At 46.7% G+C, this 25,743-nt stretch overlaps 2 protein-coding genes and 1 long non-coding RNA gene across 3 annotated transcripts in view; 2 read left to right on the forward strand and 1 right to left on the reverse strand.

Annotated features, from left to right (window-relative positions):
* AKT1 (AKT serine/threonine kinase 1) overlaps nt 1-16,453 on the forward strand; it is a 111,297-nt gene extending 94,844 nt beyond the window's left edge. The window contains exons 10-14 of the mRNA XM_083616809.1: nt 1,931-2,059; nt 9,311-9,525; nt 10,755-10,842; nt 12,906-13,008; nt 14,321-16,453. Of these exons, the coding sequence (XP_083472935.1) occupies nt 1,931-2,059; nt 9,311-9,525; nt 10,755-10,842; nt 12,906-13,008; nt 14,321-14,400 (615 nt within the window). The 3' untranslated portion in view covers nt 14,401-16,453. The remainder of the gene's footprint in view (nt 1-1,930; nt 2,060-9,310; nt 9,526-10,754; nt 10,843-12,905; nt 13,009-14,320) is intronic.
* SIVA1 (SIVA1 apoptosis inducing factor) lies at nt 16,343-25,244 on the reverse strand. The gene is made up of 5 exons (XM_083621364.1): nt 24,935-25,244; nt 20,656-20,847; nt 19,814-19,970; nt 16,863-18,455; nt 16,343-16,616 (listed from the first exon to the last, which is right to left on the reverse strand). The coding sequence occupies exons 1-4, from the start codon at nt 25,050-25,052 to the stop codon at nt 18,398-18,400; spliced, it is 525 nt and encodes a 174-aa protein (XP_083477490.1). The 5' UTR covers nt 25,053-25,244; the 3' UTR covers nt 16,343-16,616; nt 16,863-18,397.
* Nucleotides 25,169-25,743, forward strand: part of LOC310766656 — a 174,451-nt gene continuing 173,876 nt past the window's right edge. Inside the window, exon 1 of the long non-coding RNA XR_014550306.1 lies at nt 25,169-25,289. This is a non-coding gene — a long non-coding RNA (uncharacterized lncRNA). The remainder of the gene's footprint in view (nt 25,290-25,743) is intronic.

Below are 25,743 nucleotides of genomic sequence, written 5' to 3' on the forward strand. Positions count from 1 at the left end.
CTTAATTGCACTGGGCGAACATTGGAAGGTTCAGGTTGGATTTTAAAAATGACTTAACCGAAGCATCGCTGCTCTTGACAGTCCTGAATAACATGTGCTAATTGGGGGCATGAATATATATATATTGCCTGCTTAAATAAATGAATTAAAAGGGTCCCTCTCTTCTCTTCCCCTCCCTCCCAGCTGCCTTCCTTTTCTGTGTGTGTGTTTGTTTCCCACCTGGTAACGCTGTGCAAATTTTTTCCTGGAAGACAGACAACACCTGAGTTATTCATGCATTGCCATTGGTGGCTGCCATGGATACTTTTCGCCAGCTTTGGAAATAAGTGCTGAAGAGGAGGCAGGCCCACCCACCGCTCTGCTTGCCCTGCTGCTGTTCTCCCCACTTTTCCTTCTCCGTACCCCTGCCATCTAACCACTCTCAGGTGCTGGGACTGCCCAGGAGGATGAAGGTGTGCAAGCAACCCCTGTGGCAGTTCCCTTGGTTTAATGCACAACACGGTCTCTCTGCCGGCTGCACAGGAGCAGACAGAGCTCAGTGGTGAAGCTCGTTGCTTTGCATACAGAAAACCCCCAGCTCCTGTCCTGCAGGCAGAATGATCAAGAAGCAGGTAGAAGCATCCATAGCCCAGTGGCAGGACATCTGTTCTGCATGCAGAAGGTTGCAGGCCCAGGACCCACCCACCCTGGGCATCGGATGTGCTCCGGTCCTTCTTTAGGGCTTTGTGTTGGGCCATCTGTTTGGCCACTGTGGACTAGATAGGCCTGTGGCCTGATAGGGGTGTCTGTGTGTGACTCTCGCCTCTCCTGTTCTGTTTTCCTGTGGATAATCCCCTCTCCCTCCCAATCACTGGCATTCTCCCCATAAGAGAAAACAAGTGCCGTATTTTTCGCTCTATAAGGCTCGCTTTTTCCTTCCTAAAATGTAAGGGGAAATGTGTGCGCGCCTTATGGTGCGAATGCAGACCGCGCAGCTATCCCAGATGCCAGAACAGCAAGAGGGATCACTGTGCAGCGAAAGCAGCGATCCCTCTTGCTGTTCCGGCTCCTGGGATTCAGAATATTTTTTTCCTTGTTTTCCTCCTCCAAAAACTAGGTGCGTTTTATGGTCTGGCGCGTCTTACAGAGCGAAAAATACGGTATGTCATGTATATTTTTCCAGTGGGGCAAAGAGCAGTTTTGGAGACTGATCTATGTTGAGAAAAGGATGTAGGGCCAAAGCGTTAGTCCTTCTCCTCTCTCTCTGCTTTAGTCCTAAATTAAGCTGGGTAACTCTGTGTCTGCTTTTTGCAGAGATTCAGAGAGAGGAGAGGTCTCCTTCGCCTGTCAAGTTTGTCCCTAAAAGTGTAAGCTAGGGAGCCTCCTGGTCCAGACTGGCTCACCCACAGGCTTCAGCTGACCTTCCCCATGCAGCCACTATTCTCTCTGCCTTGGGCTCCCAGCTGCCAACAATAATGAGAAATTTTACGGGCTACCTGACAAGGCTGTTACATGGATTTTCTCAATAATGTGTTGTGCACCACACTGAACACTCAAAAATAACTTCAGAAATCCTCATTATTACTATTATTGTTATTAGCTCAAAAGCCTATTCAGCTCAGTTCAAAGGGAGCCATAACAGATGCCCAGGTCCGCTTGTTTTCTTTCTCCCTCCCCATCCCTTTTTCCTTTTGTGTTGTGTCTTTTTGATTGTAATCCTCAGGGCAGGAGCTAACTTGTTGTGTAAGCCATTTTGGGAGCCTTTTCAGCTGAAGAGCAGGGTGATCATGCTTCAAATAAATAAACAACAATGGGAAGGCAGTGAGAAGGGAGAAACTTCTTTTTTTTTAAATGGGCAATTTTGTAAAAAAGAAAACGAAGATTCTGCACTGACTATCCAAATGATTGACTTGTTCCTCTTTCTCTCTTTAAATTTGATTTTTCATTTAAGTTGGAAAACTTGATGCTGGATAAAGACGGGCACATAAAAATAACAGACTTTGGGCTGTGCAAAGAAGGGATCAAAGATGGAGCAACGATGAAGACTTTCTGTGGCACCCCGGAATACCTTGCGCCAGAGGTACTCTTCATGCAGCCCTTGATTGTATCATCACAAGCAACGCTTCCTGTAACAGAAAATAGAGCAGTTCATAAGGGGGCTCCTCGTTTATGGAATGCTCTCCCCAAGGAGGCTCTCCTGGTGCCTCTCTTTTGGGCAACAGGCTAAAACATTCCTCTTCTCCCAGGCCTTTGGCTAATTAAACAACCTATGGCCTTTTAAACAGCGAAGGGATTGTTTTGTTGCGATTATGATACGTATTTTTGTGTTTTTGTGTTGTAAACTGTGATCTTTGGATGAAGGGCTGTACAGTGGTACCTCGGGTTAAGAACGTAATTCGTTCCAGAGGTCCGTACTTAACCTGAAACTGTTCTTAACCTGAAGCACCACTTTAGCTAATGGGGCCTCCTGCTGCCGCCGCGCCGCCGGAGCACAATTTCTGTTCTCATCCTGAAGCAAAGTTCTTAACCCGAGGTAATATTTCTGGGTTAACAGAGTCTGTAACCTGAAGTGTATGTAACCCGAGGTACCACTGTATAGCAATGTAATAACAACAACAACAACAACAACAACAACAACAACAACAACAATAATAATAATAATAATTGTTATTATTGTTGTTATTATTATTATTATTATTAATAGAGACTGTTGGCCAATGCTAGCAAATCACTTGCTGAAGCACACCCCCCCCCATTTTAGCAGGCCACTCACCTGTCAGTCATGGGGCATCATAATGATCCTGATAAGGATCTGACCCGTGAAGCCAAAAATGTTCCCCACAGTATGTTCCCCATAACCTAGGAGTCAGCAACCTTTTTCAGCCTTGGGCCGGACTATATTTTTTTTGGGGGGGGGGAGAAATATGAGCGAATTCCTATGCCCCACAAATAACCCAGAGATGCATTTTAGATAAAAACACACATTCTGCTCATGTAAAAACACGCCGATTCCAGGACTGTCTGGGGGCCGGATTTAGAAGGCGATTGGGCCTTAGGTTGCCTACCCCTGCCATAACCCAACACCCTGACCATTTCACTGGTTCTCTTAACCTGCAATGAGGGCAGGATCACAACATGGGGATGTTGAAACAATGACTGAGATGTACGGGAAGTGACTTGAGCTATCTCGAGAGTGCTAAGGACGGCTGTTGCTTTCCATCTCGGACGCAGTCTTTGTCCTCCGGTTTGCAGTGTGTGCATGTGTGTTAGGTTCTGCGCGGTCCTTTTTGCCACCCAGTGGGGCGATTTAGCATTTGAGCAATCCGGAGAGCGTCCGTGCGTGAGCGAGTTCCCTGCGTCCGTGAAGCCGCTCGCCCTTTCTTAAAAGAGAAAAGGAGCAGCGCTGCTGGCATCCCGGTCATCTGTTTGTAATCGGAGCCCGGCCTCAGAGCCTGTTTGTACAGTTGCTGCATAGTTGTTTTAGGGTCACGCTGGAATTTGGGACATAGATGGCAGCGGTCGGCTTTGATGTGCCTGGAGCGTCGGTCGACGAGGTGTTTACAGCTGTTGTGCCTTCTCTTGTAAATTCCACCCGTGCAGCTGTTCAGAGCTGTTGGCTCCTAACCTGACTAGCCACTTATTTTAAGTGAAATGACCTTTTTTGGCCTTCTGCTGACCCCCACCTACTGGCTGGAAAATAATTCCTTAAATACGAATAGAAAGATGTTGTTTTTGATGGTGGTGGCATCCGTCTGTCTCCGGAGACAGTGGAGGAGTGAGCCTTTGGGGGGTGAAGTCAAACCATTGTGGGGTTGCAGCACCTTCTGTGGCTGCAGAGACCGCTATGGGAGAGACATATTTCAGTGGGGCAGATGAGGGCTTCCGGGGAATGGCCCCACAATGCTTCAGAGGTGCCAGAACTCAGTTCCAGTGAGTTCCGGCTGGGGGGAAAAGCCCTAGTCTCAGGAGACATTGCAGGAGTGAACCTTTGCAGTTGAAGTCAAACTGTTGTACGGTTGCAACACCTGCTGTGGATGTAGAGGCCGATGGGGGGGAGACATGTTGTGTTGCAGCTGAGGCAGATGGAAGAACCCAGTGGTGGTGCTGCTGCAGATGCACTCCAAATACAGACGTTCTGAACCGCAGGGATACCAAAGAAGGATGTTAAAAACATCAGAAGGGCCAGTTCTAGCTCTTTATTAAAGAAGGCGTAGTCTTGCAGCAAAGCAGCCTGCCAGGTCTCCCAGCCTTTACAGACCCGGGACGGAGAGAGCAGCAAGGAGGTGGCTTGTTCTGTATATGCAAAACATCCACAGATAAAAAGGATTGTTCCAAAACAAAGTTAATGTGAACAACAAGATCTTGCCAGAAGGAAGACACCACAGGACACACCAGCATTGCCTACCTTGGAGAGGCATTGTCTGCAAGTTGCCAGCATCTCTCTGAACTAGCCAAGGCACCATGGAGTCCATTTACCACCACCACCCCTGGGGGGGGCAGCTTTTGTTGAATTTATCTTCCTTTTCAAAAGCCTGCCTCCACAAAGTAGTTTTGCTTACCTCCTCCCAGAGCCCCTTCACTCGATCTGGAATTAGGTTCAGCAAGCAGAATATTTTTTTTAAAAAAAACAACAACTTGATTGCTTTTTCTCTCCTTTCTGAGTCCAGTAGTGGCCCTGACACACCTCTGAGGACGCCACTGGGAGTGCAGCAGGGTCTAGATGCGCTTCCAAACCTCTCTTTTCTTTCCCACTAACCCGACAGCAGGGACGCGGGTGGCGCTGTGGGTTAAACCACAGAGCCTAGGACTTGCCGATCAGAAGGTCGGCGGTTCAAATCCCCGTGACGGGGTGAGCTACCGTTGTTCAGTCGCAGCTCCTGCCAACCTAACAGTTCAAAAGCACATCAAAGTACAAGTAGATAAATAGGTACCGCTCTGGCGGGAAGGTAAATGGCGTTTCCGTGCGCTGCTCTGGTTCACTAGAAGCGGCTTAGTTATGCTGGCCACATGACCCGGAAGCTCCCTCGGCCAGTAAAGCGAGATGAGCGCCGCAACCCCAGAGTCAGCCATGACTGGACCTAATGGTCAGGGGTCCCTTTACCCTTCTAACCCAACAGCAATGGGAGGGGAGGTCTCAGTGCAATTATTCTTTTTGTCCCTGCTGCAATGGCAGCATCTCGGGAACCCTGGGCATAGGCCTTGCAAGAGCTCTTCTTGGGCCTCACCAAAAGAGAGCAGCCTCCCTCTCATCTTCTGCACAGCTCAGTTGGTAGACCATGAGACTCTTAATCTCGGGGTCAAGGGTCCGAGCCCGACAATGGGCAAATGATTCCTGCATGGATGAGCTGGGATAGCTCAGTGGGTAGAGCATGAGGCTCTTAATCTCAGGGTTGTGGGTTCGAGTCCCACATTGGGCAAAAGATTCCTGCTTTGCACGGGGCTGGACTAGATGACCCTCATGGTCCCTTCCAGCTTTTCAATTCTGCGATTCTGTGAATCTCCCGCAATAGCAAAGTCTCTGCTCTTGTTTGCAGCTGCTCCAAGGGGGCCTTGAGAAGTGTGAACAGAAAGTGCTGTCGGGAAAGGGCACCTCTGCATTGTCACACAGTCCCGCGTGCGAAGCCTCCCCAAAGTGCGCCCCCCCTGTGCCCCCGCCCTTGTCCCGGTTGCTCATAAAGGATGATGAGGCTGGCTCCTGGAATCCTGGCAGACGAGGCAGCTGTGTTGGTCTTCTACATATATGGGGGCAGCTGCAGAGCCAGCTGTCGCTTGGTGCGAATCATACGGCAAGAGGCAGGCTGTAAATAGACCTGCGTGGGGTAATCCAATACCTGGCAGCCTCTGGCTTTTCGCTGCAGGCCGACTTCCAGCTTCCAGTGCCCCACCCCCACCCCCACCCCTCCTCAGAGCAGAGTACTAAGCAGTTAGCAGGCTCTAGACTCGCAGGGGTGTCCACACTTTTTCCAAAGAGGGCCAGATTTGATGAAGTGAACATGCGTGAGGGTCAACCATAGCTGTTGAGACTTTTTTTAGGATTGAGGTTTTTTTTAATGAGTTTACCTCAAAGTTGCTGAGCTTTTTTAAGGATTGAAATCGTTGAGCTTGTGGGGGGATTTCCCCCCTCACGATTTTTTTTAAAGGATTTAACCCCAGGAAATAAACTGCCACAGAGGCCGGGATGAACCGACTGGCGGGCCACATTAGGCCCCCGAAATGGACTTTGGACATGCCTGCGAGTCTAGAGAGATGGGCAAGCAGGGAGAAGAGCAAACTCTCTAATGTTCGGTTTTTCTCTTTCTGCATCATCGTTCACCTCTCTCCACAATCTCTGTGCTTAAGGAAGGCACTGCAGTATGCCTTAGGCGTCACCAGCTTGCCTTTCTGAGTTGTAAGGCTAGTTCCATAAAGCAGGGCAGAATAATTTGGGTTGCTGCAGAGGTTTAAGGCTTCTAACCCTCTTGCTTTTAACTAGTTCTGTGTGTCAGTTTGTTTATTGCACACCTGTCCGACTTCTCCTCCTAGGAGCTCAGCGTGGTTGGTCCTTCCCATTTTATCTCCACAACAACCCTGAGAGGTAGGCTCAAGCTGAGAGGCAGTGACAGACCCAGGGTCTCACCCAGTGAACATCACGGCTGAGTTGAGAATTGAATTCGCAGGTCCTGGTCCAACAGTCTCTAACCCAGGGAAGGAGAACCTGAGGCCCTCCAGAAATTGCTGAACTACAACTCCCATCATTACTGACCACCGGCTGGGGCAACATCTGGAGGACCGAAGGTTCCTCACCCCAGACATTTTAAAATGGCACTATTCTACTACCGCCAATATGAAGAGGGCATTGAAAAGATAGGCTTCCTTTATTTTTATACAGTGGTACCTCAGGTTACAGACTCTGCTAACCTAGAAGTAGTACCTCCAGTTAAGAACTTTACCTCAGGATGAGAACAGAAATTGCACGTCAGCAGCACGACAGCAACAGGAGGCCCCATTAGATAAAGTGGTACCTCAGGTTAAGAACGGTTCTCCGGAACGAATTAAGTCTGTAACCAGAGGTACCACTGTATTGTATTATTTGTAATTCCCGTGCTGTGGGGAGGTTGGACTAGATGACTGATTCTATCAGTCTACATGACTATTTGTGCTTGCTTTTTACATTCATAAATCACCTTCTGCCAGTGCTCTCAAGGTGGTTTAAAAGAAAGAGGTGTTACATAAAATTACATGATGTCCAGGTACGAGGAGGGCGAACCAAGTGGCGCTGAGCCTCCTCTGAGTCGATGGAGTGATCCTCACTGTCTCTCTTTTGAGATGCAGCCTGGTGGAAAGGCTCATAGCAGAAGCGCTTCTGGGTGAGGGAGGCCAAATTGCGGTTGTTCTTGGCCAGCCTTTTAAACAGAGGAACATGAACTGCCTTAACAGCAAGAGTGTTAGAACTGTAAAAACCTCTGCAGCAATCCTGCTGCGTAATTTATTGCACGGTGCATATCGGTAGCAATAACAATAAGGCAGTCGTTCTTAGGGGGTTGGGAGCATGTTGTGAGTTTGCACCCTCTGTTGTTTCACTGCACACCCCACTGCGCTCATCCCATCCCCTGTAATCCCTCCCCCAGCTAAACACACAAAGTTTTTAAACTGATCTTCATAACACTTGATCTCTTCTGTTTGTTTGTTTTTGATCATCCGCATGTTTCTCTTTGTGTGGGGTAGGGGAGAGGGGTACTTTTCCTAACTCTGTTGTGAGATTTTTTTTTTATGCTGGGTATTGTAACACTATTTGTGGTTTCCCCGCCCGACCCCCAGTGTTTAAACCTCATAGATTTCTGTTTATGTTTCAGATGGGTGGAATTTGCAAGACAATTTCTAACCAAGTTCTTAGCCTGCATTTAAAAACAAACAAACCCGTTAAGAGTTCCCAGTTGTGTGGGGCGGGGGCACAACTGTCAACAGAATAGTTAAAGGTCTGGGGGAGTTTTGGAGAGCTTTCACATCTTTGGCAAGTTGGGTTAAAATGCTCTCAAGTGCCACTGTGATGATGGAATTTGTCAAAGCTTTGAAGTACTTCAGTAATTCTTTCGTATGATGGCAACAGTAAATCCCTTCATCTGATGCAAAACAGTCTCCATTTCTATACGTATTCCTGTGCATCTACCCATATTTTAAATACCTCGGGTTACATACTCTTCAGGTTACAGACTCCGCTAACCCAGAAATATTACCTTGGGTTAAGAACTTTGCTTCAGGATGCAAACAGAAATCGTGCAGCGGCAGCAGGAGGCCCCATTAGCTAAAGTGATGCTTCAGGTTAAGAACGGACCTCCAGAACGAATTAAGTTCTTAACCCGAGGTACCACTGTACTGGCTTCATTGCCCTTCATGATAAACCCTTTCATCCATTTCTTGTCCCATTAGAGTAACCTCTTTTTGCATAAGCGTAAACATACGGACTGCCTTGGGTACCAGGTTTCTGTTACGCCCCTATAGATGCTGTTGGCCTCAAACTCCCATTACTCCCAGGCAGCATGTCCAGAGATCAGGAATGATGGAAGCTCATAGAATCATAGAATTCTAGAGTTAGAAGGGATCCCAAGGGTCATCTAGTCCAACCCCCTGCAATGTAGGAATCTCAATTAAAGCATCCATGGCAGATGGCCATCCAACCTCTGCTTAAAAACCTCCAAGGAAGGAGAGTCCGCCACGTCCCGAGGGAGACCTTTCCACTGTCAAACAGCTCTTTCCGATAAAAAAGTTCTTCCTGATGTTTAGTCAGAATCTCCTTTCTTGTCATTTGAAGCCATTGGTTTGGATCCTACCCTCCAGAGCAGGAAAAAACAAGCCTGCTCCATCTTCCATGTGACAACCCTCTAGATATTTGAAGATGGCTATCATGACTCCTCTTTTTCCAGGCTAAACATGCCCAACCAATCCTTATAAGGCTTGGTTTCCAGACCCTTGGTCATCTTGGTTGCCCTCCTCTGCTTGTCAACATCCTCCTTAAATTGTGGTGCCCAGAATTGGACACAGTCTTCCAAGTGTGGTACCTGACCAAGGTAGAATAGAATGGTACTATTGCTTCCCTTGATCTGAACACTAGACTTCTGTTGATGCTAGAATAGCATTAGCCCTTCTTTGCTGCTGCCTCACCCTGGGGACTCAGGTTAAGCTAAGACCCCCATGGGAGGTGGGGAGAAGGTTCCTCATCCCTGGCCTGAATGGATGCTGTGCAGGAAACAAAAGGCCAGCAGGCTGTTACAGGACAGGAATTCCTTCCTTCTGCTTATCTGACCCATGGATGAGTTAGACTTGCCATTGACATAAAGCTCCGGCCTTCTTGCAGGTGCTGGAAGACAATGACTACGGCCGTGCGGTGGATTGGTGGGGCTTGGGAGTCGTCATGTACGAAATGATGTGCGGTCGGCTCCCTTTCTACAACCAGGACCACGAGAAGCTCTTCGAGCTCATTCTCAGCGAAGAGATCCGGTTCCCACGCACGCTATCGCCCGAAGCAAAGTCGCTTCTGTCGGGCTTGCTGAAGAAGGATCCGAAGCAAAGGTGAGGCTTTGGCATTCCTGGTTTTCCGATGCAGGCGACTCCTAAACCCTGTAAACTAGGTGCGTCTTATGGTCTGGTGCGTCTTACAGAGTGAAAAATACGGTATCATCCCAAACTGGTTTGAAGTCCATATCGTGATATCGGCATCGTAATTTCTGACATGGCAATGTATCGCGAATCACATGGTGGGTGTGCTATGCAAAAATCACAGTGTGGGGGAAACTGTGAAGCCAGCTGATGATGCCTCTCTCGATTCCTGTAGCCCCTGTTAACTCCGCCAGCTCAGCTCTCCCCGGCCTCATGCAGGGGGCAGCAAATCACAAGAGCAGGCACCAGCAAAATTCACAGTGCGGGGAAAACCGTGAAGCCAGCCGATGCCCCTTCATAGCTCCATCCTTATTTCAGACCAGGGTGGATCACACTGTTTAGCTGTTGATATGTCGTGATGCTGAAAACCAGATACCGCCCAGCCGTACGAGATGGGCCATTGTGCTCTTTGTTCTCCTGTGCTCTCCTGCTGTCAGTCGGTTCTAGTGCTGTAATTTCCTGGCTTGTTTAAGTCAGAGTTCCCCTTTGTGCCTAGAGCATCCTCTAAAATGAGCAGTGAAACGCCTTGTGTGTCATCCCAGTGTCCGAATGTGGGAAAATGGAACATCACAGAGCAAGTAAAGATTACAAAGCGTTTCTTCCTTTCCCCCCACCCACCCAAATTTCCAATCTGGAGACTACACTGCAGTTCAGGGTGATTATTTGACCTGGTTTCAAAGCTGTTGAATGTTTTTCTGTGAAATGCATGCTTAAGGTTTTTTTTTTGTTTGTTTGTTTAGGCAAGCCTGTCCAGGCATGTAGTTGTTGATGTGTTTTATCCTTTCTCGCTGTTAATTTTAATTCTTTTTAAATGCATTTGAATTGCTTTTAACTGATAATTTTAATAACATCGTTTAAACTGTATAGAAGTTTTTATTACAGGCTTTTTTTATTAGAGGTTTACTAGAGGGTTATTCAGAGGTGGTATATAAATTTTGTTAAATAAATAAGTGGCGCAATCAGCATTCAAGGTCGCACAGGGCCTACTTGGTAGAGGCACCATCTCCACCCACACACTTCTGCATCGTCACTTAGCAACGAGTCGTTTTTGCAAAGGCCAAATGAGCACCATTATAAAACCGCGTATAAACACAAGACGTTTGCACCGTGCTAAAGTGGCGCTGGTATTTTTCTCCCCACAGGTTAGGTGGTGGACAGGATGATGCCAAGGAGATTATGCAACACAAATTTTTTGCTGGCATCGTATGGCAAGATGTGTATGAAAAAAAGGTATTCAGAGTTCTGCATGTTGGAAGATTTGATTTGTTGTTGCTTCACAGCTGGAGGCAGTAATGTAAACCAGTAAACCAGGGATTGGGAACCGCAGGACGGTTTCCCCCCGCCCTTCCTCATAACCCATGGCTTTGCTAGTGTGGCTCTCTGCCACCCTCTAGTGTTCAACACCCACACAAGTTTATAGCTGGTGTGGCTGTCTGTTAGTCAATCAAAATGGGCTCTTTTTTGGCTCACAAATGGGCTTTTTTGGCTCATCTAGTGACGGCTGTTGGATTCAGCAGCCTTGAGGATGGTTGCTTGATTAACATTTCACTGAACGTTGCTGTCAGCATGGACGTTTCCAAGTATCATGCCATTCAGGTTAATTAAAAAGGCCTTGTGCAATCAGATGGGAAAGATGGTTTACAGTTGCCTTTGCCTCCTGTGTGTCAGCATCTTCCTCCTGTCCCTGTTCAGAGCCCATAAAACTTCCCAGAGCTTATCCTGCTTCCCTTGTCTCCAAGCTTCTTGCAGAGAAAAGCAGAAGGGGGTGAGACAGGTTCAGTGAGTGCCAGCCATGCCCTCATTTACCTCCATTTCCCCTATGCATCTCTTTTAAAAAAACTGGCTCCATGTCTTGTTGCATTTTTTGAATGTTTCACATGGAATTTGAACACTTTAATAGCTTAAGTCTATCTACTATTTCCCCTGGTTGCTGCCCTGCAGGAGTTTTCGCACTGCGGTGCCGTAGTGTTTTACCAATCTTCATGCATCTTTACATAGCATGCTTCAGGTTGAAGCCTTAATATTTTTCGCAGCAGACCATTCTAGCAAACCAGAATAGTTTTGCAACGGACTGTTCTCTCCGCTGCCGCCACCCCCAGCTCCACGTTCACGCAAGAACTCCTAGGAGTGCAGCTGCATTGCTTGCACTTTGGAAAGGCCTTTGCTCAACTTCCTGGGCGCCAGTAGTCTCCCATGTAGGTAACCTGCGACGCACCGTGGAACCAAAATTTCAGCTGTCTTCCTGGTTGATGCCTCGTCATTATGAATTCAGATCAAGCCTTGCTGGCTCTCAGGTTGCGTTGGGAAGTGGTCCAGCATTTTTATGAGTACGGAAAGTACTCTTATTCCATGCAGGCATGCACTATCAACAGAATTATAATGGCAGAATTCCCTCTCCCCCCCCCCCAGAACCCCCCCCTTACTGACCTTTTCTTAACACATAATAGTTGTGCTCCAGCTTTTTCTTCTTCTGCATAAGCTTCTTCTCTTTCTGCCCATCTGATGCCAATACTGTTTTGATCCTGGGGTGGCTGACCAGTGGCCCTCCGGACATCTCTGAACTACAACTCCCATCAGCCCCAGCCAGCATGGCTAGTGCTCAAGAGAGGATGGGGGCTGTAGCCCAGCAACGTTGGAGGGCCACAGATTCTCCATCCCTGCCAGCCCCCACTAGCCCTAGGCGGTACTACCACTGGAGAGGCACAATGTTGTTTGACTCCAACTCCCATCAGCCCCTGCCAACATGGCCAGTGGTCAGGGATGATGGGAGTTGTAGTCTGGTAGGCACCAAATTGGCTACTCTTGGCTTAGCATTATCCCATAAATGGACCCGTGTGGCCTGCGCTGGGACACAGCAGTGTTATGTGAGCAGGTGGTTATGTATAAACTAGTTCCGCTGTTTTCTGAAACTGGCAATATAATCACTTGGCTTTTTGCCCCTAAATCGTGCACATCATAACCTTGTTTCCCATCGCTTCGGATTGTGAATTAAAACAAAACCAAAAAGTTAAAACAACATAGACGTATTTAAATCGGTCAGCATCACGCTTTAAGGTCCATTTGTCTGCTCTGTGGGGTCTTGAGCTCTAAACGACCCACCCATTCTCTCAGTTTCAGTACACCAGGCAATCATTTAGAAAGTGGATGAAAAGCCAGATCAGGTGCCAGAACTACATTATGCTAAGTGAAATCAGCAGTTAGCCATTTTTAAAGGAGCGAAACCACACACACACACACCCGCCGATGGTAGGGTGGTAAATTTTGATGGTTTTTTCCCTCTTCCTTTCTTCCAGCTCATACCACCATTTAAACCGCAGGTGACATCTGAAACGGACACACGCTACTTTGATGAAGAATTCACAGCACAGATGATCACTATCACCCCTCCTGATCAAGGTAAAAACTGCTGCGGTTGTCAGTATAAAGACTTACATCACTCTATATCACCAGGTTTGTCTTAATGAAAGGATTGCCTGCACTGACAAGGATTCAGCCGGTATCTCCCAGAAAGCAAAGACTTAAATCTAGTTCTCTGTAGTTTTATCGAAAGCACTGCAGATCCGAGGGTTGGGAATCTCTGGCTTGTAGGCCAATTTCAGCCCACCAGGGGGTCCATGAGGGCTCAACATCAGACCAGTGGTTGAGAGTGGTTCAGATGTCAACTGGAGGAGAGGAGGAGGATGCTAAATTATGCACATCTTTCCCCGACCAAGTCAGCCATGATTTAACCCCCGCCTCCTTAGCTGAGCAGGATCCCATGCAAACCTGTTCCTGATTCAGGAAGGATATTGCATTGAAATCCCCTACAAAAATAAAGGTTTTTCAACCAGCTCCTGTTTGAACCTCTGGTTTTACGAAGTCCAAACAGGAATGCTGGGCTGGTTGAAAGTCGTTCTGCAGGCTCCCTTCTTTAGACTTCGTTTGGCTTCACCTGCCTGTTCCCAACTCCCATCTGCTCCAGCCAGCATGGCCAAGAGCCATGGATGATGGAAGTGCCCTGGGAGGGTCCCCAGTTCCCCATTCCTTCCATTATTCTTGCCTCTCTCTCTTTCCCCTTCGTTGGCTAGACAAGCTGTGTAGACTTAGCTTCTTAAGACAGGGAGCCACAGTGTGTGTTTTGAAGTTACCCGGTAAACTAGGAGTGGACACAAGATAGAACAAGAGCTACTTGGAGATCACTGGGATGTTCGAAGTAGACGGACAAGCGTTTCTGAATCCTAACAGTTGCAACCACAAAACTCCTTTTTGCAACTTTATTAGGCTACTAAGGTAAAGAAAGGTTAGGAACATAGGAGGCTGCCTTGGACCAAGTCAAAACATTGGTCCATCTTCTTCAGTGTTGTGTACACTGAATGGCAGCATCTCTCTCAGCTTTCAGGCAAGGGGTCTCTCCTGAGTATGGCACAGATTGGACCTGGGACTTTTCTGCATAAAGCCCCTAACCCGGAGCTAACTCCTGTGTGAAAGGACTGTGAGCTCAGTTTAGTTCAATGATTCCCAGCTCGGAATATGCTCAGAGGACCCTGTTTTTTAATTGTAACACAGCACATCTTTTTGCATCTAGCTCTGGTTAGTACGTCTTGGGTAAACAAAACAAACTAAAACAAAGTAGACCCGACAAGCCTGAAGTCTTTAAAGCCTTGCTTGTAAAGCATTGCACACATTGGTATCTCGGCAGATTAACAGAATGCTTTCTTTCTGCTTCCAGATGACAATATGGATTACGTCGATAGCGAGCGACGACCGCACTTCCCTCAGTTCTCTTACTCGGCCAGCGGAACGGCTTAGTGTTTCATTTATCCATTCACAGGAACCAATCAGACTGCATTTTGGGGACCTTATAATTTCGACGGACACTAGAGATCTCTCTACGATACATGATTTGCAAACTATGTTTGTACTACAGTTTAGTTGAATTTGTAGGAAGCCTCACAGGTTGTGTATTTAAAACAATCCTGATGCATTTTTGAATCGGAATCTCTGAAGCAATTTTGAGGAAGGAAGACAAAGGATCCACTCATAGAGCGCAATTAAAAATGTAAGAAAAAGGCTTTTTCTTCTGAAAAACGACCTTTTTTTGGTTTTTAAGAATATGCACCAAAACTGTTTTCTTTCTAGCAGTTTCAGATTTTCCATTATTATTTGGTTTTGGGTTTTTTTTGTGGAAAACTTTATTAAAAAGTTAAAAAAAGAAGAAGTTTAAGGTTTTCAACCTAGCAGCAGCAGCAGCAGTGACCATTTGAGAAAACCTCTTTTTTTTTTTAATTTATTGCATACCATTTCATTATGTAAGTAGTGAACCTGCACTCTGAATAATTAGATATATTTAGGATGAGAGACAGATTTAGGTAGTGCAATACAAGCAACAATGCAAAAATAGCCGGAACAAACTCTGGAGATAACAATAGGTTCAGCCGCTATTTGGACAGAAATGAAACAAAAAAATGTCAGCAAAGTTAAGATACTAATTATAGGAATGGCACTAACGGCCTCAATGAGGTAAAATCAGAACCGATAGTTATGCTACCACGCCTTCTTAAAAGACAGTACACAGTTACATATCAAATGGAGCTGTATGGAACTTTATCCATATTTTGCAGTGCACTGGGGGGTAGTCTACTAAAGGCAGTGAGTTTTAATTATTCCATCTGAGTGTATTTATCTAGGTTTAATCTTGCTGAATACCAGCAGATATCCACGGGCATTTTCTCTTGCCATGGGCCACATTGAAACCAGCAGAAGTCGTACAAGGGTCTTTCTGCACTCATCTTCCCAGACTATATTCTCATCCCAGTTTCCTACTAGTTGTGCCTTGGAGAAACGAGCCAGTTTTACCAACTTCAACTGGGGAAAAACACCCAAACCCAAACGCTTCTTAGTTGCAGAATTGACCAGCAGAGAGAGGGGTGGGCAGGCATGCCTGTATATTAAATGACAAAAGGAAAGGGGGGGGGGGAATGCCGACAGCAACCGCACAATATTCTTAAGCGACGAAACACCTTGCCAAACGAGTTGACAAGTCAAATTTCAGGCACCGAAGCCATAGCTTTGTTCGTATATTTATAAAAGGCAGTTCTAAAAATGGGAACGTGAAATGCACGTTGATATTACTACATCCATGTGTTCCGTCACTCGCTTCAGTGTACATTTTTAATGATTATTTTTAGGGGGGTGGGGAGGAAAGCTCAGCGGCAACACCAGCACTTGGATCCAGGGGTGGGGAATGTGTGGCCCTTTGGAGCACTGCTGTGCTCGCTCTCAGGGGCCGATGAGCATTGCGATCCAACAACATCCATGCGTCTGCAAGTTCCCCATCCCTGGTGAGGAGGAAGCTCTGCCCTTTGCAGTTGCAGATGAGTGTAAAAAAAGAAAAATTGGGTGAAACTTCACATGTTCGAAAAGCGAGCTCTCTCTTCCCCCATGCCCTGCCCTTTATTATCACTTCGTTTTGCATTTTCACAGAAGCCACCTCATTTTGAATCTGCCGGACGTTTGTAACTAAATTGTCTCTTTGCCTTTTGACACGGGCCAGGATTTCTGAACGCTCGCTTGTGCCGCGAATGAGTTTATTCAGTTGTGGCTTTATGTTCTTTTTAGATATGCTTTTGTTTCTGTTCTCTTATCTGTGCAAAAAAGTTGATTGAATATACTGCAGTTCCTTAACACCTTTTTTTTTTTAATTTGAAAGGGAATGTACCCTCAAGTTTTCCCTCTACATGAAATCCCATCATTTTGTGTGTTCTTTTTTGTTTGTTTTTTACAACATTCAACTCTAGTATTTTTACTTATGATATGAAAGTTTCCCTCAAAATACTTCAATAAAATGTGCTTTAACAAGTTAGCTCGGGCCTTGCCTTTGGTGGAACAATGCAGACTTTTGAAAGTGCAAAACTCAATGCACCTTTTTCTCTGCCTGCTGTGCAATGGATCGGGGAGAGCCTTGCTAAAGGCTGAATTATCAGCCTGCTATAAGAAGGTGGGGCACACAAGCTGTTGCCAAGAAACTACAGTGGTACCTCGGGTTAAGTACTTAATTCATTCCGGAGGTCCGTACTTAACCTGAAACTGTTCTTAACCTGAAGCACCACTTTAGCTAATGGGCCCTCCTGCTGCTGCTGCTGCGCCGCCGGAGCACAATTTCTGTTCTCATCCTGAAGCAAAGTTCTTAACCTGAAGCACTATTTCTGGGTTAGCGGAGTCTGTAACCTGAAGCGTATGTAACCTGAAGCATATGTAACCCGAGGTACCACTGTACAGTAGAAAAAGGAGCAGACTGAGGTGTGTGTTTGATTTTACATTATACGTAAAATATATATACCTGCCATAAAAGTCGGGGGGAGAGGCGAGAGTTCGACCATGATGAGAACTTCGTTTCCAACAAATACAAAATGGGAAGTGTTTAAGGAGCATCTCATTAGCAGATCTTTGTCACAAAGATCCCACGACCTGGAGACTGATCAGACTTGGTACAGAGATGCGCAAGAAGCCATGCTGCTGAGCTCAAGCGAGTGAGTGTGAAAGGAAGAGGGTGGGAATGGGGAAAGCTGGTGAGGGGAAACAGGGCTGAAGCTTGAGAAAAAAGTCACTCCAAAGAAAAAGCTGCTACACAGGGTTCACTTGTGCAATAAAATCTGGCTGAGAGCAGCATATAGGGTTTTTTTTAACACACACGGCAAGCTTTCAGATCCAAAACCTGCTTTACAACAGTGGATTTTTACTACTTGGACATAAATGTGGCCGCTCTAGCTTGAAATAAAGATACTCTGATAATTAACCAATCCCAAAATGCAGCCTGCTATAACTTGCTCTCCCTCAGCATTTTCTGTCTTGACTTTTTCCTGATGGGTGTCCAATGTGAAACTGATCTTTAAAAGTTCAAAGTACCTAAAGTTTCCTACTTACCTGTTCCCTATGTAATGCAACTGGTGTCGTGAACAACCACTTGGCAGCATTTATGATATGACTCGTGACCACTTAGTGTAGTATCAGGAGAGTCTACAAGTTTGTGGTTGAGTCTCTTTGAAGGTTATGTCAGCAGGGTTGTTTCAGCTTTTCATGCATACCGAAACACTCTTACTTGGAAGGGAGTTAAAATAAGTCATATAAGTAGGTTTATAAATATATATATATAAAACAATTTAGATGGCTCATTTCTTTACTGCTAACAAAGCATTATTTAAGAACTGGGGAGTAGAGACAAACAAACTGAATCTGGACAGTCTGTTTAGAAGTAGTATTGGATGCTGCAAACACAAGATGCTTAAATGATCCAAGCCACTGAAAAGGGAGGTTTTACAGTGAATAGTTTGAATCAAATTCTGACCACCTCAAAGTTTAGGGGCACGGGAAGATGCTTTATTCAGTCACATTACTGGCCCCTGTAGTTCACTTTTGTCTACACTGTCTGGCAACAGTTGTCCATTTGTCTCAGCCCTATCTAAAGAAGCAACGGATCAAACCAGACTCCGCTTCTGAAGAATGAGCTCTCCCTCGAGTTTCAGCCTTCTATTACGTTGCTTTTCTAAGGAATTGAATAAAACTCTTCCGCCTTATCAGAACAGATGCCAGCAAGGCTAGCCAAATGCACCCTCCATGAGAGATAATATAAAAAGTTTATTCTATTAAAATTAGTTATAGAAATATACACTATTTATAAAGCGGCACCACAATGTCACAGTAGCAAGATGGAGGGTGGGGCGGGAATTGTCCAGCTATTTAAACAAACAAGTTCCTTTACAGATCCTGGAGATAATTATGTCCTTAAAACTTAGTCATTTCAAGCATTTTAGTCCTCAAACATGGAGCAGCCATTGCAAAGTATTCGCTCACCAACGTCATTGGACCTAGAAGAAAGAAGGTAACAGGCAATTCAGTGCATCTTTCGGTTCTGTACAGTTTAGGAAGAGAACACCAGCTCCACCTCTACCATATCCAAGGAAGTCGTGAGGCTGAATAAATTAAGCTGTGGGGGAAGCCGAAAAACCAAAGAATCACCTTGCTGGATTAAATCGAGGCCCACACCAGAATAACCTGTGCACGCAAGATGTATTTAGCTACGGTGGGAAACTGCTTTAAGAGATGTAGGTGGGCAGGTGTAACCGTGAACTGCAACAGATTAAACAATGGCACAGTTCTCATGCAATGCTAAGCCATACAATGGCTAGGCATGGCTAAACAAAGTACCGTATTTTTTGCTCGATAAGACTCACCTTTTCCCTCCTGAAAAGCAAGGGGAAATGTGTGTGCGTCTTATGGAGCGAATGCAGGCTGCACAGCTATCCCAGAAACCAGAACAGGTTTTGCTGTGCAGCGATCCCTCTTGCTGTTCTGGCTTCTGAGATTCAGAGTATTTTCCCCCTTGTTTTCATCCTCCAAAAACTAGGTGCGTCTTATGGTCTGGTGCGTCTTATAGAGCGAAAAATACGGTATGTGGATACTCATAGGAACATCATAAGCCTGCTTCACTCCTCCCCTGCTTAGTTCCCGGGAGATCAGCAACAGCAGGAACAGATAGTGTGTGGATATTTGGTGGGGGGGGGGAATCATTCAAACTCATTCATGCTTACTCATGGTTCAATTTCATGTTGGCTGCATGGGAGCTTATTTATGTATATTCTTTTCCTCCCAAAGCAGCCCAGGCTGGGAAGCCTCCCTATTCGGCCCACGAGGCTGTTGATGCCAAGGCCAAGCCCATCTCTTGCCCTTTACCTGTGGACCAGGTAAAGGCTTGCTGCCTGGCAGAAGTGGATTTTGCACACAGTGCTAATCAGCTGGTTGTCAGTGCTTGCAACGGCCTGTGCCTTTGCTCGCAAGTTTGATTTGCCACACTGTTAAAATAGCCTGGAAGGGCTGGGGACTTGGCTCACTGGTGGTTGGAAGTGGTTCTCCAGCCCCGCTCCAGGGCATGAGAAAATTTCTGATGCCAATATTTGCAGGGAGTTCTGCTAAGCTAGACTGCCTTTCCCTCTCCTCAATTTTCTTAATTGCCTAGGTTCAAACTACAATCCAAGGTTCAAAGGCCACTGCATTTATGACACAATGGGCCAATGCTTCCTTACAGCTTTTGGCATATGTCCCACTCCAAACCAATTTTGCGGGGAATGCTATTACTAACCAGTTTGCTACATTCAGCATGCAGTGTGTCCCAAACCAACTGAAGGAAGGAAGTTTTAACTCATGCCTAGTCCGCGCGGACACTTACTCTGTAACAGAACACAAGGAGCAAGCAACTACATGGCAACAGCTGCAGAGTTTGCTGCAATTGTGGCATATGTGCCGATCGCACTGAGAGCAAGTTTCTTTGACGTCAACTGTTCTTACGCATGAGGAGCAGGCCGTGGAAACGCATTCCGGCAGAGCTGTGTAGAAACATACAGATTGTATGTTAGAATAGATTTCAGCATCAAGTGTCAGAAAAAGCACCCATTTCAGAAAGCAGGTGGCAATCTTCAAGCCATCTACGTAGAATTGTAGAGTTGTAAGGGACCCTGAGGATCATCAAGTCCAAGGTTCTGCGATGCCAAAATCTAAACTATATGGTACGTATGGAATCCTATTGAGCTGCTCTGAAGGGAGGAATTGTGCCTGCTGTTCTTCACAGAAATGCCGCAGACCACCTGAATATGCCCTGTGAGCCTCAGTTTGCTCCCTACGCCACAGTTCCTCCCTTCAGAGAAGCCCAACTGGAGCAAGTCAATTGCTCTATACAGTGGTACCTCGGATTAAGTACTTAATTCATTCCAGAGGTCCGTACTTAACCTGAAACTGTTCTTAACCTGAAGCACCACTTTAGCTAATGGGGCCTCCTGCTGCTGCCATGCCGCCGGAGCACGATTTCTGTTCTCATCCTGAAGCAAAGTTCTTAACCTGAGGTAATATTTCTGGGTTAGCGGAGTCTGTAACCTGAAGCGTATGTAACCCGAGGTACCACTGTACATGCATATCACAGTTACACCAAACTTAACATTGCAAACCAACAGAAGAAAAGCAAACAGAAAAAGAATCCGCTGCACAGGTACTTGACAGCCGGCTAAATTTACTTACCTGTTTCTCTTGCACAGGGCTGTAGAAGTTTTCCATCCTGCCCAATTAACATTTGTCCGCTGCAACTAAGCCGAGAGCAAGCTTCTGGTCTGCTTGCAAGCAGCTCTGGAGACTGTGCTGCCACCGTGCTACCATTCCATGTGTTATCCATGTATGCCTGGGCACCCCTGAAGAGCAGCTGTTTCGTTTTCTCTGCAAAAAAGGACAAGGTGGGAATGGTAACGGAAAACTATCTCGAACTGGTTCCCCACTCCACTGAATATCATCTTCCCCAAGAAAGAAAGAAGTCTGCTGTATCAAATTATGACATGCTCTCCTACCCAGAAAAGGGCTTCCATTTCAGAGGAAAGCAAAGAAGAAAGCGGCCCATCTAGTTCAGCAAAAGAGGAGCCCATCTAGTTCAGCAAAGTTTATGCTGACTGGGAGTTGCAGACACCAAGGACTGAATCCAGAACCTAGCATGTTCTTAGATATCACAGTCATGAGTGATGACAATCCAAGCAAGTAATAACTACCAGCAGTAGGGATCTTCTCCCAAATTTCTTAAACGTTTCCATCCCCTCCCCCAAAGCAATTCAGCAACAGTTTTTAGTTCTGTCAGGAGAGCATTGAGACTCTTGATCACAGGGTCGTAGGTTTGAGCCCAACATTAGGCAAAAGTGTCCTGCATTCTTCTTCTTTGGCGACCACTCACAGCCAAGTAAGATCGTCTTCCAAAGCAGGGTTTTAGCAGTGAGTCCGTAAGTGACTGTGGAGGCCAGTTCTGGATCCACACATTCTTCCACAGTGGGGACATAGGTTTCCGGGCGGGAGTTGATCACGGTGTGGATTTGCCAAGCATGCCTTCCTCTTAGCACGTTTCTCCCTTTCGTCCTGAGTTTGAGTGTCTTCAAAGCCCATGACACCTTTGGTTTTGACCTTTAAAGCTATATGCGGCCTAGGACCCACGTACCTACGGGACCGCCTCTCCTGGTATGCCCCACGGAGGACCTTAAGGTCCACAAATGACAACATTTTTGAGGTCCCAAGTCACAAGGTGGTTAGGTTGGTCTTAACTAGGGCCAGGGCCTTTTCAGTACTGGCCCCAACTTGGTGGAACGCTCTGTCACAAGAGACTAGGGCCCTGCAGCACTTGACATCTTTCTGCAGGGCCTGCAAGACAGAGCTGTTCTGCCTGGCCTTTGGTTTGGACTCAGTCTGACCCTTATGTTTCCCTCCCCTTTATGATTTTGACTTTTAAAATGAGGCTGTGTTTTGAATTGCATTTTAACCTGTATTTTAAATTGTTCTTTTTCTTTTTTTCTTATTATGTTTTTACTGAAATTTTATTGGTGCTAGCCGCCCTGAGCACGGCTCTGGCCAGGGTATAAATAAAAAATTATTATTATTATTATTATTATTATTATTATTATTATTTGGCAAAGTCTGTTCTCCAATTGGAGCACTTGCAGGGTCGTAAGTTCAAGCCCAACATGGGGCAAAAGTGTCCTGCATTGCAGGGGGTAGGACTAAATGACCCTTGTGGTCCCTTCTAACTTTAAAATTCTATGATCACATCATAGGAGGAAAGGAAGGCTGCTTCTTTATGCTACCTACAGATCCCTTGCTAGGTTCCGAGAATGTGAAGTAGCTCACAACTTGCCCAGATGGCAACAACCCAAGTAACAGACCCTACTTTCCCAATACTGTATCCCCATCAGAATTCAATCCCCCATTATGAGAACACCAGTCCACATTTCAGTCACTGCTCATTACTCACAGGATAAAGCACTGACCCCAGATTCCTCTCACACAGGAACAAAAACAAACATACGCAACTCATCTGCACTTTGTATTTTATCAACTTAATATAACACAAACTCTTACAACCACCAGTTGTTAATTAAAGTCAAGGGTTTTTTTTATGTCCAAGCAACAGCTTATACAGTAATAAGAACCTGATTTCCCAACATGCATTGCATTCTTAGATTTAAACGTGTAATAGATATACCAGCTTTGACATTTAAAGGTTTTTATGTTGCACAGATCCCTGCAGCTGTGTTAGTTGTGGCACAAAGAACACTATGCCAAAATTAGGGCATAGGAAATGCAGCGTAGGGTGAAAATGAGGGGGAGAGACAGAATATTTGTGTACAGTGAGGGCAGGAGGATATATGCACCTTCCACCAGATGCATGGCCATGCATTCATGTGCACAAAAGCAAAGCTGTGTGGTTTCACACACAAAAGCACACCAATGTGTGATGTAGATAAAGCGAGGTACAATGGAGATCAAACCAAATTAATTAGCAAGGGGCTGGAAATCTTAAAACCACACTGCAGAATGTAACCAGGATTAAAGTTAGAAAGTGCAATGCAGAGTGGCTCTGCAGCAGGAGTCACCAACTTTGGGGGGATCTTGGGCACCACACACACACACACTTGCAATCAAGTACACAACTTCTTCTATTGGTTAAAACAGAATGCTTCTTTCAAGCCTAACTTCAAAGTGGAGCGGCAACCACAGCTTTACGACAATGTTTATTTCTATCCATTTCAATTTGCATGTGGTTTCCAAAGCCAGGGGAACTAGGCTGTCACAGCCTCCCCAGCAACTGCTTGTGCTTCCTTGACAGGTTAAAGAGAGAAAAAATATATCTCTGCTAATTTGCTGAGTAGTACTTTAATCCTATTTCCCTCTTGTAAAAAGGCCCTGTTCACAGAACCCGATTCAGCATCCACAGAAGATGCAAGGCAAGCAGCACAATAGCATTACCTAGGCGCTAGTGCCCCCAAGGGAGGATTTTGGGGTAGAAGTCCAGAGCACCAAGGTAGTAGAATCAGAAATCTCCCTCCCAAAACACAGCAGAGCTGGTCTGCCATGTGTTTCATCACATGATGCCCATTCCTATCCTAAAGAGGCGAAGGCAGTTAAGAGAAGTCTGGAGTGTAAAAATCGCTAAACTGTACCAGTTGCCGCATCAAGCAGTTGGTCCCTTACCTTTCCCACCCTGACCCGCCCACAGTGATCCATGCGACGGTCACCTCCAGGCTTGACTACTGTAATTCGCTCTACGCGGGGCTGCCCTTGAAGCTGTCCCAGAAACTCCAGCGGGTACAGAATGCAGCAGCGAGGCTCCTCATGGGGTCTCTGCCATGGGAGCATATTCACCCAGTGCTTTTCCAGCTGCACTGGCTCCCGGTGGAGTACAGGGTCAGGTTCAAGGTGCTGGTTTTGACCTTTAAAGCCCTTCACGGCCTAGGACCCTTGTACCTACAGGACCGCCTCTCCTGGTATGCCCCACGGAGGACCTTAAGGTCCATAAATAGCAATACCCTAGAGGTCCCGGGCCCTAAGGAAGTTAAAATTAGCCTCAACCAGAGCCAGGGCCTTTTCAACACTGACTCCGGCCTGATGGAACGCTCTGCCTCATGAGACCAGGGCCCTGCAGGATCTGATTTCTCAACGCAGGGCCTGTAAGACAGAGTTGTTCCACCTGGCCTTTGGCTTGGAGTCAATTTGATTCCCTCCCCCTCTTTCTTTTCCCTTTCTCCTCCTGTGATGAGGCTGCATTTTAATTGTTTTAATGATGTATTTTAATCTTGTTTTTAAGCTGTATTCATTCAACTCGTTTTTATTATTGGTTGTTAGCCGCCCTGAGCCCAGCCTTGGCTGGGGAGGGCGGGGTATAAATAAAATGTATTATTATTATTATTACCACTAATTCCTGGGTGCGTGCAGAGTGCTCTCCTTTCATAAGAAAAAGCAGGAAGGTTCGAGGTCAAGCACCTCTATACTTAGAAATGCTGGGAGGCGGGGGGAGGTCTCCGCTTCAAGAGAGAACCCACTGATCCCTGGACATGTGCAGAAAGAGAGACCAGGCAGGCTTAATTCGGTTGTGCGCTTAGCAGGGAAAGGCTGAGAGGTGCAGAGGAGAGGGAGGAAATCTCTTCAAACAACGCACTCCAGGAAAGAACCACTGCCCCTGGGCATGTGCAGAGTGCTTTCCCTTCAGAGGAAACATACACCAGGCAGGCTTGAGCTGTGTGCTTAGCAAAGGCTGGGAGATGTGGAGACGGAGGAATCTCCCCCTTCCAGAATAAAAGGGGCTTTGCTCCATTCTGCTCCTTCCCCCACCCCCACCCCGCTGAAGGGTCCAGTTCTCGCGAGAGTATGAACTCAGTTCTCGCGAGAGCGAAACACTGGTCAAGCAACAGCGCCCTTGACCAAAGTTTCGTCCTCGCGAGAACACGGCTCCGAGACCCTCCCTCGCGCCCAACCGCCGCCGCCTCCTCCTCACCGAAGACCTCGCGCCGGTAGCGCTCGCCCTGGACGCCCTGGCTCAGCTCCCTCAGCCTCACGCGGGTCTTCAGCTGCACCGGGGAAGAGTCCCCGAACGGGCAGGAGCGCTTCGGCATCCCCTTCCCCTCACGCCACGCGCCCAGGGAGACCAGCGGAACCAAAAGACGAGGCCGGCAGGGAAGCGCTTGCTTTTTAGGTAGCTGGCTGGGCCCTCCCGCGCGGGAAAATAGCGGCGGCAGCAGCGACGCAAAACAAACTTATTTCGGATCTCGCCGCCGCGCATCCCGCCTACTACAACGTCACGGGGCGTGTCAGCCAATAAGGAAGGACGCAGAGCGGCGTTGAAAGCACAGGTGGGCGGGGCAGTGGGCGGGATTTCTGACAGGGTGTGTGGGCGGGGCTCGAAGCAGGGGCCCTCCTACCATAGGAACCGTAGCCCTGATGTCACCGCTAGGGGGCGGTTCCGAGGCTCATTTCTATTTCATTAATAAATTGAAAAATAAAATAATAAAAGTTTCTATTTCATTGGGCTTGGCTTGTTGCGTTGCTGATTTCGTGAGATGTTCAATTAATTAAAGGGCGCGTCTGCGCACAGCTGAGAAGAACCTCACCAAGGAGCTTGCTCTTCAAAATGTTGCAGCAAGAAAGTAACTATTCCCAAACGCGGCTTCCTCCTTTCTTAAACCATCTTCTCCTGCGCTTATCTCTTTGCGTGCTCATGAGCTCACACGGGCACAGAGTGGTTTCTAACTGCCCCTCCTTTAAAATAGGAACCTAGATTGATCTTCCATTTGCAACCCCTTCTTG

Source organism: Podarcis filfolensis (assembly GCF_964270895.1).
Source record: "Podarcis filfolensis genome assembly, chromosome: 1".
Classification (NCBI taxonomy): Eukaryota; Metazoa; Chordata; class Lepidosauria; order Squamata; family Lacertidae; genus Podarcis; species Podarcis filfolensis.